A 15,077-nucleotide genomic window follows, 5' to 3' on the forward strand; every position below is an offset into this window, starting at 1 on the left:
CGTTTTAATTTTGTTACAGAATACAAACTCAACTTCTGGCTGCTATAAATTAGTCAAAACTTACAGTAAGTGCTTTGAAGCCTCTCAGTAAGACAGTTAGCAAAGAAGAGACTTTCAAGCTTTAGTTATGCTAGAGAAATTTTGCAAGCTTTTTTTGTAGCAACAATCCAGCATGACCATCATGTGAATGAAGTGGTGTAAGCTACAAGCTGGCCTGAATATCCTTACCATCACAGAACACTAAAAAAACACTGATCTAAAAAAAATCATTTAATATTAGGAAGCAGACACTAAAAACCTATCTCCGTTCTTAGAAGGATCCTTATCAAGATTACAATAGCTACAAGTGGTACCTATTTAAATGAGAGGAATTTAAACTTTGAGAAATATTATGCTTGTTTCAAAGTGCTACAATTTAACAGTAAAACTGAAACTAAGCCCAAGAAAACAACCATTACAATGGAAAACAAAAGGGTTTAAGAATTAATACAATTAATTACATTCTCAGTGGTTTGAATGTTCTTACGGAAAATGCAAGACAGATAAATTGCAATACAGGAACACGCAGAATATTTACATCAGAGGCTAAAAAAAAATAAAAATAAAAAAAATCTTACCTTAACACCCTGAATAAGACCATTCATTAAAAATGTATGATGGGAAAATGTTTCATGTAAGACCTGATGGGGGGAAAAAAGGAATCAGAAGAGACAGAAGAAAGTTGACACAAAGTTTAAACCTGATTTATAAAACATGGTAACTCTACAGGGACTTGTTAAGAAAGTATCTTATTCCAGAATTACACTCTTACTTGTCTTTGGAAGAACATACTGACAAGGTTTAATATCAGTTTATTGGCAAAAATTCTTCTGCTGGCACAGATGGCACTATACTGCAGAGACAGTTTCGTTTGGGTTACTCTGATCAGAAAGGGATCAATATAAGCAAAAGGTAGCTCCATGTGGTATAAATAACAGAATTTTTGAGGCAGAGAATTCCCTCAAAATGTTGACTCAATCACTGTTACTAATTAGGAATGGAAATGGGAGTCAACTAACTTACTCTGTCAAGAAAAAAAAAGCATTATACTCACAACTGCCTAAAAAGGCACTGTGCAAACTGTTTCTGTATGAATTGCAGATATACAATAGTCAAACAGTTAGAAACACTTCTAATGAACAAGTAGATGCTTACAAATACTAGCAACAGTTCTGAGCATTTCATGTATCCTTTAACTACAGCTATGAATTCATTTAAGGTGCTTTACCAGCAGTCTTAATTCAAGGGCAAGCATGTTAATCTACACTAAACAGACGCATCATAAATATGCAAGAGAGTTAAAATGCCTCATACTTGCTATTGTGTGGATTAAAAAAATTATTGCAATAATTAAAGCATGTATACACACACACTCCAAATACATTTGCTCATTTTATCTATAGGTAAGTGGCAACTACTATGAATATTACTGATATATATATATATGTATATATATAGAGAGAGAGAGAGAGGGAGAGAGAGAAATCCACTAGCCTAAGAAACACAGTATTTCAGTATCATTGAGAAGTATCAGCATCATTTTTCAAGGATGACTAAGATTCTGAAACAACAGATCTAATAAAGATTATCGTTCCCATGCTAACTACTGGTTAGATCATTCAGCTTATTAACAGCTCTATTTACTTCTGATCTCATCTTCTATTTAAAAGAATTTTGCAGCTCTAGAAGAAAAAAGTCAAGGTTCATTTTAGAAAAAAAGCAGATGTCTTCCAAGTCAGGGAAAAAAACAAAAATAAAAAACAAAACAAAAAAAAAACAAACCAAAAATAAAAAAATAAAATAAAAAAAATAAAAAAAATAAAAAAAAAAAAAAACAACAAAAACAACAAAAAACAGGGCAAGCAGAAAGTTCACAGTGTCCAGTCTTAACTATCCTAATTATCGTTCTGTAAAGTGTTTTCCAGTATTTTTCCTGGAAGATAACCACTGCTGATATTGGTTCAAGATTTTGAGATTAATTTCTGTCACATTATAGACAAAAGAAATGTAAGTTGACAAACTAGCAAAGAGAACTGCCTTACTTGAGTTCTACTGATAGAAATCATATTATAGAATCATAGACTGGTTTGGGTTGGAAAGAAGCTTAACGATCACCTATTTCCAAACCCTGGCCATGAGCGGGGGCACCTTCCACTACACCAGTTGCTCAAAGCCCCATCCAGTCTGGCCTTTGAACACTTCCAGGGATGGGATGTGGCAACCACAGCTTCTCAAGACAGTATGCGCATGTTTATAAAAAGATTACATTAAAGACACAATATGCCATTAAGTGATTAATATTTCTAACAGTGATTTACTAATAGTGGCTTACAAGTCCACAAATGAGAGGAATGAGCATAAGTTTTGTGCAGTCTGTGCCCAAAATAACCTTTGTGTGCTTATAAACACTTTAAATCATCTCTTCTTCAAGTATAGCGTCATGTAGCAAATACTACAGCTTTGCTAATAGATGTAAAAAAAAATCATAGTCTCAGCTATCATAGAATAAATACAGTTTATTTTGAGAATGCACAATATTTTAATCTAATTTAATGTTGACAATGACCTGGAGAATCACAAACACAAAAAATTGAGTGATCATGAGCTTTGATTGACAGGCCAGACATTTCCACTTCTGCCCCTCCTACCAGACAAACCTCCTTGAACAGAAGTGGGCAAATGGCAGTTCCAGTGCTGAACCTTGCTCATAGGAAAGTTCTGAATGACTTTTAATAGTGCTGACTTATTAGCAGGTCAAGGTAAGTTACAAGTACATTACATGACAGAAGGGTGGAAGTATCAAACCAGGTTTGAAATTATTTAAAACAAAGAGCAGCCTTTCAGTGTGTGCGAAGCTGATTACAGATAAAGATGATCAGCCCCATGATCAAAGAAGAGATTTACACCTGTGTAAGGCAAGTTACACTATTATGTGTAACTCAGTGTTTTAAATTAAGTTTTTGATCCAATTTAACAGCCTCCAAAGTATTCAAGACCATGTAAGACAGAAACACAACTTGTTCAAAATACAAGACGTTCAATACCACAACTGTACTGAATCCACACATCTTCAGTCAAAGTAAGAATTTAGCTTTATATTTGAAGAATTTCATAACACTCCCATTAGACACAATACTAATTTCAAGAATTAACATTTCAGCTGCATGTGACTAACAGTAAAAATTCATATGTAACTATTGCACTTGGGAGTACACTATTGAAGAACCCATCTAACAATTCTATTAAAGTGGGGTGTTTTCTTTAAGACTGTGTAGGAATTATTATTGGCACATTATTCTTTCAAATGAGAAGTGTTGAGCTTGAGCAACTTAAGTCAAGCATTTTGCTTAAGGAAAAAAAGGAAAGAAAACAAAAGAAACAAAAGAAACACCCAGTAAGCTTCCCCATATTATGACACTGGCAAGACAGTGTGACAGGATGGTCACTTAGTGAGACCTCTTCTTTATGGAAATCTGTTAACCATTTATATGGACTTCATTATTAAGCTATGTTAAAAAGATCAGTGATTGTCTTTACGAAGGGTAGACAAACACCTCTCAAAAATTATGTAGATTATTTTATTTGGGTTTGGAGAAGAAAAATTAACTCAAAGACCTTTTAATCCCATGAAACCTTGCCTGTCTTGTATTCAAAGATATTATCTGATGAAAAACTGGACTAACAGACTTTTGATGATTTCTCTCAGGCAGGCCTGATTTTAATTAATAATACCCATTTCTTCATATCCTATTACCAAACTGAATTCCAGAACAGATTAAATACTTACAAAATCCACTTCTTATATAAAAGCCTTTACATTTTAGTTCAAGTGATATGCTTGCAAAACAGCCAGCCCACAATATGTACGAAGTTAACTATGGAATGCATAGATGATTCAATTGTTATGACTGAAAGACGAACTGAACTACAGTCTTAAAAAAACCAGAATTTCCAAAGAACATTTACATCAATACACTAAACTGATACTACCCTAAAAGTCAAATAAAAGTCAAGAAGTATTACAGTGTTCTGCTAATTTATTTTTTACTATCTTTTAGTCTTTCAGCAGTTCAAATCGCAGCTCTAATATACTAGTATTGCACAGTGTTAAATGTGGAGACTCCTGGAATTCAGTTAAAGAGGTAAGCAGAAAATGTAAAACAAATTAAAGCCCCAGTCCCTAGAAATTAGTAAATTAATTTTTGTCATTATTGTCAAGAAGACAGCTGATCAGTGATACTTACTGTTAGCATTGGAGTTGTCAAGAGCCCCCAGGCAAAGAATTCTAGAAATATGACCACCACCGCATGGTACACGCTTGGCCGACTAATACCATGTTGCTATGAAAGAAAAACACATGCAGTGGTTTGTAAACATCTAGTTAGTAACATGTGCAAAGACCTCTTAGAAACATATTTCTAGCACCGCCAGCTCTCAGAATGACTTATTACCAAGCCCTTGGGAACCCTAATAAGCCAAACAAGGGTGGAGAAGAGTTATAACAGAACAACAAAAGATCTCCAGAAAACTTAAGAACATTTATTCCGTCAAACGCTTGCTGATTGAAGAGAACTATATTCCCAGTTCCTGATATCGCCCTGTACTGCTCAAACCCCCAGTGTGCCTTCAGGCTTCATCTCCCCTTGAGTACTATTCACAACCCTTCCACAGCAGTGTGACAAACGGTGTAAATCTCCCTGCTATCTCCAAAAGTGACAATGAAACAGACCTCCTTTACGAAGATCACATCACCATTACAACAAAATTACGACAATGTACATAATCATAAGAGCACTAGTTTTTGCATTTGAAACTGCACAAATACAAAAAAGAAGAGGCAGCTTATGCCATCTGTGCAACTGCTTTCTGCTAACTGCTGACCTACACTTCTGTGTGCCTACACTTTAGAGGCCCAGGAGCTATTCTACCAGTCAACAAGTAATCCCACAAGAATGAGCAAACCATGGAAGTGCTTATGATGCTTAGGATGCTGTGAAACTGCTTCCGTTCAAGACTCAAGGCCTGGATCCCAGGTAAGAGATCTGGAATCAAGCATCAAGTTATTTTCAAGAAAATAGCTTATAATTGATCATATACACAGCCTGCACCACTGATAAGAAAGCAATAAAAACTCTTCACTCAGTTTAAAATCAAAGAGCTTTCTAAAAATACTTCCTTTTAAGATGAAAGTACCGCAGAAGTAATAGGTTTGGCTCATTTCTATATTGAGAAAATCCTTTGCAACAGAACACAACTGCACGCAATCTACATAAAGAACTTGAGACACATGTGAAAAATTGTTATAAACTTGAAGCACAAAGAGCTCCAGGTTTCTGGAACTAGCCAATATGGAGACAAACAACTGAATTCTTTGTGATCAAAAAGATTTAAATATAATTTCAGAAATAGCACAGATTTGGTAAAATACAAGTTGCTTTCATCATCCCCATCCCCAAAATTTTAAAGCTTTAATGTTAAAAATTAAGTGCCCTCAGGAAAAACTTAAAAACCTGTTATGGGCCTATCTTCTGTCCACACAGATCATCTTCAGATGACAACCCAGCGTGTGGGCTGAGAAACTACGTATGAACATTAGAATCCTTTTCAAATGCAGCTGCTGGTCAAGCTATTATACTTGCATAATCAATAATGAGCAAAACATTACGTAATCTCAAACGCTTAACAATAAAAGTTTAAGGCCATCATCATAAAATCTGAAGTCATAGGAGTTCCACCAAAATATCCACTATTTCTCCAATTTTACATTTCCATGCTTTTCACTGACACCCAATTCCAAAAAACATTTCTGTTGCCTTTATTAGACGCAAAACAAACCCCAAAGTTAATCTGAAGATAACAGGGAAAAGTATTGGGATGCAATACAAATTTTTTTGAAGCAGAACACAGCTGTTGAACATTAATAAACCCATGAGGAGTTGTCAAGATCATAAATCCAGCTGGTGACAAATTGCTCATAGAAATGGAGAAAAAAAATCACAACACAGTATCAATAAGAACAGACATTTTAAAGAAGTGCTATTACAAGTCACCCTAAAACATGCCACAGCAAGACACAGTTTTATAGCTCGTCCCAGATTTTCAGAGCAAAGCTGGAATTAACAGTATTCATTTATTCACACCACTTTTAGGTAACTATTTATCTGTTAATTCAAATCTGTAATTTAACAATTAAAGTTGTCTGAATGGCTGCCAAAGCACCCTAACATCCAATTTCAAACATGCTTAACTGTTTGTCGGAAGGAATGTACTTATTCCAGAGGAATTAAAAAAAAAAAAAAAAAAATCACCACACAAAAACACAAGCAAACAAACCCACCTTCTAACTGCTCTGAAATCCTCCAGAGTGCAGAAGACTCTACTGGATAAACACAGCATGCTTTTTTGCCCACAGAACTGCACACAGACACCCTCAAATAGTCTCAATACCCAACCAGAAAAGTTCTAGGCAACCTGCTCATGCCTCACAGCTGATCCTGCCCTGAGGAGGAAGAGATCTCTTTGAAGTACCTTTTCAGTCGAATAATTCTGTTATTTCTCAGGCAGATAACAACCAAACTCAAACTGAACTTCAGAAGAGACAATCAAAGGAACTTGCCCCCCACACCCTCTTCTGGGAAATTCATTCCCACCAGGCAGCAGGGTCTCTCAGGAGAGCCTGCTAGTTGCTTGTTCTACTTCCAGTACACAGACAACTTTGCAAACAGCGCTCACAGTCCTGCCATAGTATGTAAATCAACATTCAAGTGAGCAAGTATGAAGAGTTTTCTTACTTTATTTTTTAAAAGTGTCTTCAGAACCATTCTCCCACTACACAATCTGACTGCTAGAAGTACTTTTAATTTACACAACAACCCGCACTGCAGTCCACTGTCAACTCTAAAGTTTTCAAGAAATCAAAGAACTGAACAGAATCAGTAAAACATGTTAAGAAACATGCATGAATCATTCATACACGAACCCTGAAGTTCATGCCAAACCATAAAGCGCATTCCCTTTCCACATTTATATTCACTTTTCTTTCCTTAGTTTCTCCTGCAAATTATACTTCAAATGCACACTTTTCCTGCTATGCGTCACTACATCACTATTTTATCATTTTAGCTGATTCTAGCACAAATATTACTTACCAATCTGTCTCACTACATTATGGATACTCTTTTCTCTCACGTTACCCAAGTAGTTCTCTAGGCATACTGCATATTCACCTCTTTCTATTGCCTACTGTCTTTAATTTTCAAACTGAAGTATTCAGGAACCACCTTAATTCCAGCTGTTCCCCATGAATGACTCACTTACTGGCACTGGCAAGAATTCACTGAAGTGCAAAAAGCAGCACCTGGAAGACCACAGCTGCTTTTGTCACATTAAGTAACCACCAAAGTGATAATGTGTATAAACCACAGCCTAAGACATGTAATTTCTATGCAGGGCAAAATACGCTGAATACAAGTGAAAGTACTCTCCAGTCCGGCACAGTCTTCAGCATTTCAGATGTGCTTTGTAAGCTAGAATATAAATCATAAACAATTCAGTTTATGCATTGTCCAAACTTGTATTTCAGTTGCAAAAGAAATACCTTAAGCAGATTTGTATCTGGACAGCAAGATAATGATGCGCTCCCTCAACAAAAAGCTAGGTTAAATCATATTACACAGGACTAGAGTATCAGAATCACAGCTCATTCAAAATGGAAAGAGCTGCACAGATTTTGTAAATAGATTGTGCCTCAAAAAAATTCCTGAGTTCTCAAAAGAACATGCATGGATAAAAGAGGGCACGTTAATAAGCCTTCTGAGAATTCAAGCAAACATACTGAAGGACCCTCACCAAAAGCTCTTAAAAAAAAAAACCAAAACCAAACCCAAAACCAAACAACAACCCACAAACCAACCAATCAAACCCAATCTGTTTCCACAACTGAAGAAAGTTACCAGATGAGTCCCAGTGCCCTGTCCCAATGCCTGTGTAGTTCAACATATTCATAACTGAACTGTAAAAAAGCTGAAAGCAAAGTAACAAAGCTCACTGATGACAAAAACCAATTCACATTAGAAAAGCTATAGGGTAATAGTGAAGAACATCAGAAGCTGATGGAATCAGTAAAACAATTTAAGTGGCAAATTAAAATTAATGTAGATAAATTTACCTAATGCAAACATGAAAAAAAAATTCCACATATAGGATGACCACTATTTAGGAATGTGATCCTAGAGAAAACAGTTCCATGAAAGACACCAGTTTAGCAAGTGGCTTACAAAAGTGTATTCAAAGATAGACCATGTTAGAAAAAATATTATCATTATATTGCTGCATAAACATGTGATGTGCCTGTCCTAACCCTCTGCTTCTGGTGCGCTAACCATTTTTATTAGATCTCCCTCTTATCCCATGACTGCTTGTTTTGTTCAGAAGCTTTAAGCAATACACATTGTTTAACAGCCTATTTTACAGAAGCACAAGTGAAAAAGGCCCACAGAAGGACAAAGAACATTGCCAAAGGTATAGAAGAATGCTGAAGTAAGATCCTCCAAGCTATAGTCAAAACATCTGCAGAAAGATACAACTGGGATTTATTGAACTTGGAGTGACATGAAGAGAAAACAATTGTCACTGCCTTAAGCTAAAATACAAAAAAATTAGTAAACTGGGACCAAACACACCAAGTTAAAATTGCAATGTCCTGTCAGTGCCCAAAATGTTTTGCCACCTTTTTTTTTTCTCCTGGGAACACATTCCTGTAAACTGGACAAGTTTAAGAAGCAGAATTCTGAAGGACATAAAACATGAGAACACCATTTCTGCTTCAGTCTTTGAGGCTAAGGCCATCAAAGGTCCCAGAGACCAATCAAGCACCCCAGAGAACAATAACCATACACCCTGACACATTCTGAAAACTCCGCTTTAGACAGTACTGCATTGCTTAATTAAAACAGAAATAATATATAACCAGCATATTATGCTACACCAAATTGCTAGCTGATTTAAACATTGTTGAAGTTTTCTTCCTAAAAATGTAGAAAGATGCATGACACTCAGAAGTAACCCTAAAAAGCAGCACAGACTGCTTAGTTAACTCACATACTTCTCCATGGCATAGATAATTGCTCAAGCACATTGCCCAGTAGTTAAGTTTGGATCTTCAGCACTGAAGTATCAAGCCCTATTTATATAATTAAATTTCTACTGCTCTAGCCTAGCATACTTTTTCCTAGACACGAAACTTTTCAAACTGCTAGAAGATGGAGGATCAGTAACAAAAACTCAGAACAGCATAAGTGCCCTCTCAGCATGAATATAAGCAAGAGCTATTTGTTTTTACAGAGAGCAGATAACCACTCCTGATAATGGTTCAGAGCTCAGACTCCGTGTTAATTTAACATGATGGGAAGATTCAGAATGACACTGGCAACCCTGAGAAGGCAACACAGTTTCTCTCTTATTATTCAGATTTAACAGGGAAAATAATTTTTGTGGGGGAAACAATACTGTGCCACAAAGGACTGGCTACCCAAACTGCCAACCTCAACAATATATTTACTACTGGCAACTCAATTTACAAACCAGAAATTTAAAAAAATAACTTAATGGACTGAAAGGTGTTTTGGTAAAGTCTCGTAACATTTAATCAAACTGCCTCAATTTCACCATGCTATGGTTTTTTTGAAGCATTAAAAAGAAAAATAATAGCAGTAAGGATAAAATTACAAGGTAAAATTACAAGGTAAAATTACAGATAATTCTTTGAGTATATACCAGCTGTGCTCTGCTGTTTAAAACAGTTTAACGCACACAGGCTGGCAAACTTCCGAGATGTACAGTTCTGACCTTCAGAATGCATTCATTATGCTTCTAAAAAACCACAGAGGTACTAGGCTTCACAACAGCTGAGGCATTTTATAGTGTCCGAGAACATGAAACTAATGTCTGATTAATTCTCAAAGAGGTACATAGGTGTGTTTTATCTTCAGATATCCTATTTGGGGACTTCTCCCATAAGAGCTCTTATTTAGATAGAACAGTATACTGTATTTTACTAAAACTCTTCCCTACCATGGCATTATTTTACTGACAACAGGTTGTATAGAAATGAAGTACGTAGTATGAATATTCTGAGTGTCACGCTAAGTTCTATACTACCAATGTTCATAATTCAGATGGAACAAGATTGCATAACCAGTAACAAAATGTCCGTGGCATCATTACTTCAATTTCTGAAGCTCACTGAAATCGAAGTAACACAACCAACAGGAACTGATTTGATTCAAGTGAAATTTACTTAAACATACTACTATTCCTATTAGTTTTGAGCCAGTAACTCAATTAATAAAAACTTATTTGCCTGCCATTTATATTTAGTTCTTCAATTCAGTCAAGCCAATGCATTCAACAGGGTGAAGTTAGGTACAGATAAATGAACAAAATAGAAGCTTGTTACTCCTAAGCTGGAGAGGTAAAAAGTCTTGTGCAACCTGACAGACCTGGTTGCACTCTTTCACGTTGTCCTACTGATTTGATGTGACAGAAGAATCAGCATAAAAATTAAAACATCCTTCACAGAGCAAAGAAGTGCCTCACCCAAATGACATTTCTTTATTTCCTTCTTTGTCAGAAGCCAAAAGGGCAAGCTTCTACTTTCAAATGCCAAAGATGGGCTCCCATTGATTTCAAAGAGATCTCTACAGCTACATACAAAGCCATGATCCAGCCCCTCATATTTTAGTTTGTATAAGCTCTTTCAATAAAGTCTAGTTAGAGTTCTAGCAGTATGACAGCCACATGAGAATCACAGGGAGGTGCAGAAGTGCAATAACAAAGTAAGAAACAGACTGCCCAGTCAGGAATTGTGAAGCAGACCCTATAATTGTATTACTGCTATATCAATGCACGGAAGATAAGATTAAAGTTTCATGTCCTTCTCTGTGGTAGGAGATCCATTACAGGAACACAAAGTCCCTTAAGGGTATGACTAGGAGGGAGGGGGAAAAAAAAAAACCCTATCCAGACAGCGAAATCTGAAATAATTTTATAAAGATTATGCTAAATCTTCATAAATCTTTACAAAGATTATGCTTTATATATATTTATATAAATATATATATTTATGCTATATAAATCTTTATAAAGATTATGCTAAAGATTATACAGAAAATGCTAAATTTTCAAACTGACAAACCATCATATTTTAAGTACTCAAAAGTCTTATTTTAATCCTTAATCCAACTGCAGCAAACATTCCATACTTTAATAAAAAACACAAGTTAGCTCCTCTGTCACTCACAGACTTTTTCTCCATTTGAGTTTCACTCCTCAAAGTTAGAAAAAAAAAATCAAAGTTCGAAAAAAAAAATCAAAGTTCCTTGATTTTTTAAAAATTTCTTTACCCATACCCTCCATTTCCTACTCTCTGTTAATATTTAAATAAATTTGTACGGTTTTCCTTTATACAATGACAGCATCACCTTTACTGTTTTAACCCCATCATCCATGTCAATAAAAATGAAAACTTACATTTTTTAACTAAAAATTTAACACTTTTTTTCTAGAGTTACTTTCCTATTCAGTCTTAAGATTGTCTTACTGTATCTTACAGTAAGGTAACAGTATCTTACATACCTACCGTTATAAATAGGAGCAGTACACAAACCTAGAACAACAAATATACCATACAGTCCAGCCTGCTTTTTGGAAGGCTTCTCTAAAAGAGAAGTGAAAGACAAAGACTCAAATATGAAAGTGATCCTTTACAGATGTGCAGCATATACTTTGTAATTAACTTACACAAAATAACCTGACTAATGAATTCCACAGAAGAAATTTTTTGTTTTTAAATCTTCTGTGGGTTAACCACTTATTAAAAGTACATTAACCCCTTCATCAGATATGAGTAAGGGACAAAGAACCTACTGATATCAAATAGATGGGTTTCAATATTTATTTATTTATTTCCATTTTTGAGTTTTAGCCATATCACCACATTAATGCTATGCCATTAATTCTCAACTGAAGATATCACAAGTTCATTCACTTCACATTAACATAAAAGAGTAAACTATTGCCTATCCAATAGCAGAGATGCTTATCCCTGGGAGGTTAGGTGGCACAGGTAGCAGATGTTGGCTCCCCCACCCAAACTTAACTTCCAGAACAAGCAGTACCTGCAGCATATCTGAGTCTGTGAGTAAACTAATACTAAATACATTATTCAGGAACAGCCTAACATGCATACAGTCTAACAAAAAAAATATTAATAGGTGGTAAGTCGGGCTGCAAATAAAATCTATGTGATTTCAACTTGCCAGAAGATTTATCACAGCAGGCCTTTGCCTAGTTTTCTGTCTGTACCCCTTCAAAACCCACACGTGACAGGATCATCTGTTTTGTTACTTCACTGTTTTGCTACTCCTGGGTTCCTCTACTCCCATTCTGCTCTGGAATCACTGCCAACAAACAGGGTGGGCTGTATGATCTCTGATCCACCCGACACGAAACAACTCACCTGTCCCCACCTACAGCAGAAAGTTCAGGAGGTGTCATCTCAGATCAGTTTCAAAAGCATCTCATGAGCATGCACACACAAAGTGGAAGGTTTAAGCTACTCAAAAGACGTTTGTGCTGGGAAGTAATTAAGGTTCGCTCCCACACAAACACAACTTCGGATGCTTTCAAGCGCACAGACCATCCCTTTCCAGCTCCTTTTATTTGCACAAAATCATATTAATGCTTAATGTAGTGGGAAGCGACAAAACAGAAAAAGCAGCAAGTTATTAAAACTGTGTGGTAACAATATGGTTTTGGTTCACCAAGAGGCACCTCGTATAACTCCGAAGGAAATCTAAGCTTTACTTACAGGTACCTCGGATTTGTATGTTTTAAAAGAAAGTTTATTTACAGCCATCTGCTCCCAGGTGTCACCTCTGCCCACGATGACCTAGCAACGACACGCCGAAGCTAGCACAGATCCGGGGCTGGCACAAGAAGCGGAGGGACGGCGGGGCATCCCGGGCCGGTCCGACCCCAGGTGCCGCCAGCGCAGGCGGCGGGAACCCGGCGCCCCACCGCACCCCGACTTCCAGAAGGTTTCCGGGGCCGCGGGGACACCTGGACGCCGCTCTGGGGAGCGGCTGGCTCCCTACGGGTGGGGATGCTCAGTGGGACAGGCTGGGTCGCTGCCGCCTCCCGCAAATCCCAGCGCCCCCCAACCCCGCCCCGCCCCGCACTTACCGCGCCGCTGCTGCCCGCCTTCAGGCCGACCCTCTTCACCAGCATGATGCAGCCGTCCCGCCCGGCGGCACCGCCGCCCTCCCTCAACAACGCCGCCGCCGCCGCCGCCTCCTCCTCCTCCTCCTCTTCTTCCTCCCGGGCCTGGGCTGGCGACGGCTCCGGCTCGGGGCTCATCTCGCTCCCACCATCCTCCCGGAGCGGCGGGACCGGAGGAGCGAAGGGGGCGGGGAGAGGCGGGGCGGGGTGGGTTGGAGGCCCCCGCCCGCGCCGCCTGCACGGGGCACCGCCTCCGGGCTCACGTGACCGCGCGGCACCGCTCTGGCACGGCCGAGGAACTGCTCCTTACCGGCCGGAAGCGGCGCGAAAGCCTTTGGGGGAATGGTTTCCAAACGAGTGTCTGTTGCGGAGGCCGCAAACCTGAGTGGGCCCTTCGCCACCAGGCAGGTGCAATTGGAATCTCAGTGTTCTCTCCCTTAAGTAGTGCGAAGGCAGCCGGTCATAAGAAATATCACAAGATTTCACAAGAAGTCAGCTGACCAAATGTGCACAGATGGAGTACTTTGAGATGATAAAGATTATGGCTGAAAAACGAATGCATAGGGCCAGCTGCCCATCCAGAGTGCGCCATTCACCAGGCAGCTGAATGTGGCCTGTGCATGTCTGATGCTTAGAGCGTTTCACCCTGGAAACTCTTCTGCCTTGATGTTATTGGGCTCAAGCCTTTGTTTTCCCTGGTACCTCAGGTGTTCTGTGCTGCTAAGTACCAAGCTGTTTATAGTTTAGGAACTTCTCATTCTGCTGGAATAAGACATTTTAATTTAAAAAGCCATTTCTCGTGTGCTGTGTATATCAAGCTATATACTTGATATAGTGCATAATGAAATTCATCTTTTAGGGTATCTTACACCACAATTTAACAAGAATTCTCTTTTAGCAAAGTAGTGTGCATTGACTTGAACACATTCCTGTATGTGACATTTTTTTGAAGCTCTGTTTTGCTTAAAGAAGACATCAATATTTTAAGAGGAACATTGGAATACAGTGAGCTAAATGGATAACACAAAATTATCTTTCTTATTATACAGGCATTAGTGAATCAACACATAATCTTTAAAATTAATTTTGCTAGCCAGCTCAAGGAAACCCTGTGTGGAATTTCATTTTTTCCACTTCTTTTGTTCTGTTAGCCAAGAAGTTACAAATATTTCATTTCTTCAAAAGTAGTCACCTGTTACTTTGAATTACAGCAATATTTTTTGCTCCTTTGAAGACCTGACCATTTTTCTATTAAATTGTAAACAGAGAGCCTTCATCCCTTGCCGTGTTGGATGTTCTGGTCGGTTTTTTTGTTAACCAACAGGCTTCCAAATACTGAGGAGTTTTTTATTAATTCAAACACCTACTTCAGTTAGAAAGTTATGAATACATAAGCTTAATATATCAGGTTTTGTAGGTAGACAGGTTTATGGCTAACATATCCGGTAGCAACCACATCCACCTTATCTGTCCTGTAGACTGTCAGCAACTGTACAGCTCTGTGGCAGAGGAGGGAGAGGACAGCAGTGTGCCATTGTCTGGTTGCTTCCCTCTCCATATGTGCAACTGCAGTACAAAGCAGCACCTGCCTGTGTGCCCTCTTCTCCCTACCCCATCTCAGCTGGCTGCTAGTCTATCAGACTGGGCTAGCACAGGCAATTTCATACTCATCCATGGCTGGCTTTGTTACCAGCTGCCACTGCCAATACTCTACTGTGGCACCACCACATCTCGAGGGCTGGTTGCCAGGAGCTGGAGGC

The 15,077-nt window shown here is 38.2% G+C and overlaps 1 protein-coding gene across 1 annotated transcript in view; it reads right to left on the bottom strand.

Annotated features, from left to right (window-relative positions):
• The window catches only part of LOC308232151 (hippocampus abundant transcript-like protein 1), a gene marked incomplete at its 5' end in the record, with an annotated part of 46,116 nt that extends 32,661 nt beyond the window's left edge, over positions 1 to 13,455 (bottom strand). The window contains 3 exons of the mRNA XM_080638215.1: positions 618 to 680; positions 4,284 to 4,379; positions 13,282 to 13,455. Coding sequence (XP_080494341.1) covers positions 618 to 680; positions 4,284 to 4,379; positions 13,282 to 13,455 — 333 coding nt within the window. The remainder of the gene's footprint in view (positions 1 to 617; positions 681 to 4,283; positions 4,380 to 13,281) is intronic.
• Between the last annotated feature and the right edge of the window lie 1,622 nt (positions 13,456 to 15,077).

The sequence above is a fragment of the Psittacula echo genome (genome assembly GCF_963264785.1).
Source record: "Psittacula echo genome assembly, chromosome: Z".
Classification (NCBI taxonomy): domain Eukaryota; kingdom Metazoa; phylum Chordata; class Aves; order Psittaciformes; family Psittacidae; genus Psittacula; species Psittacula echo.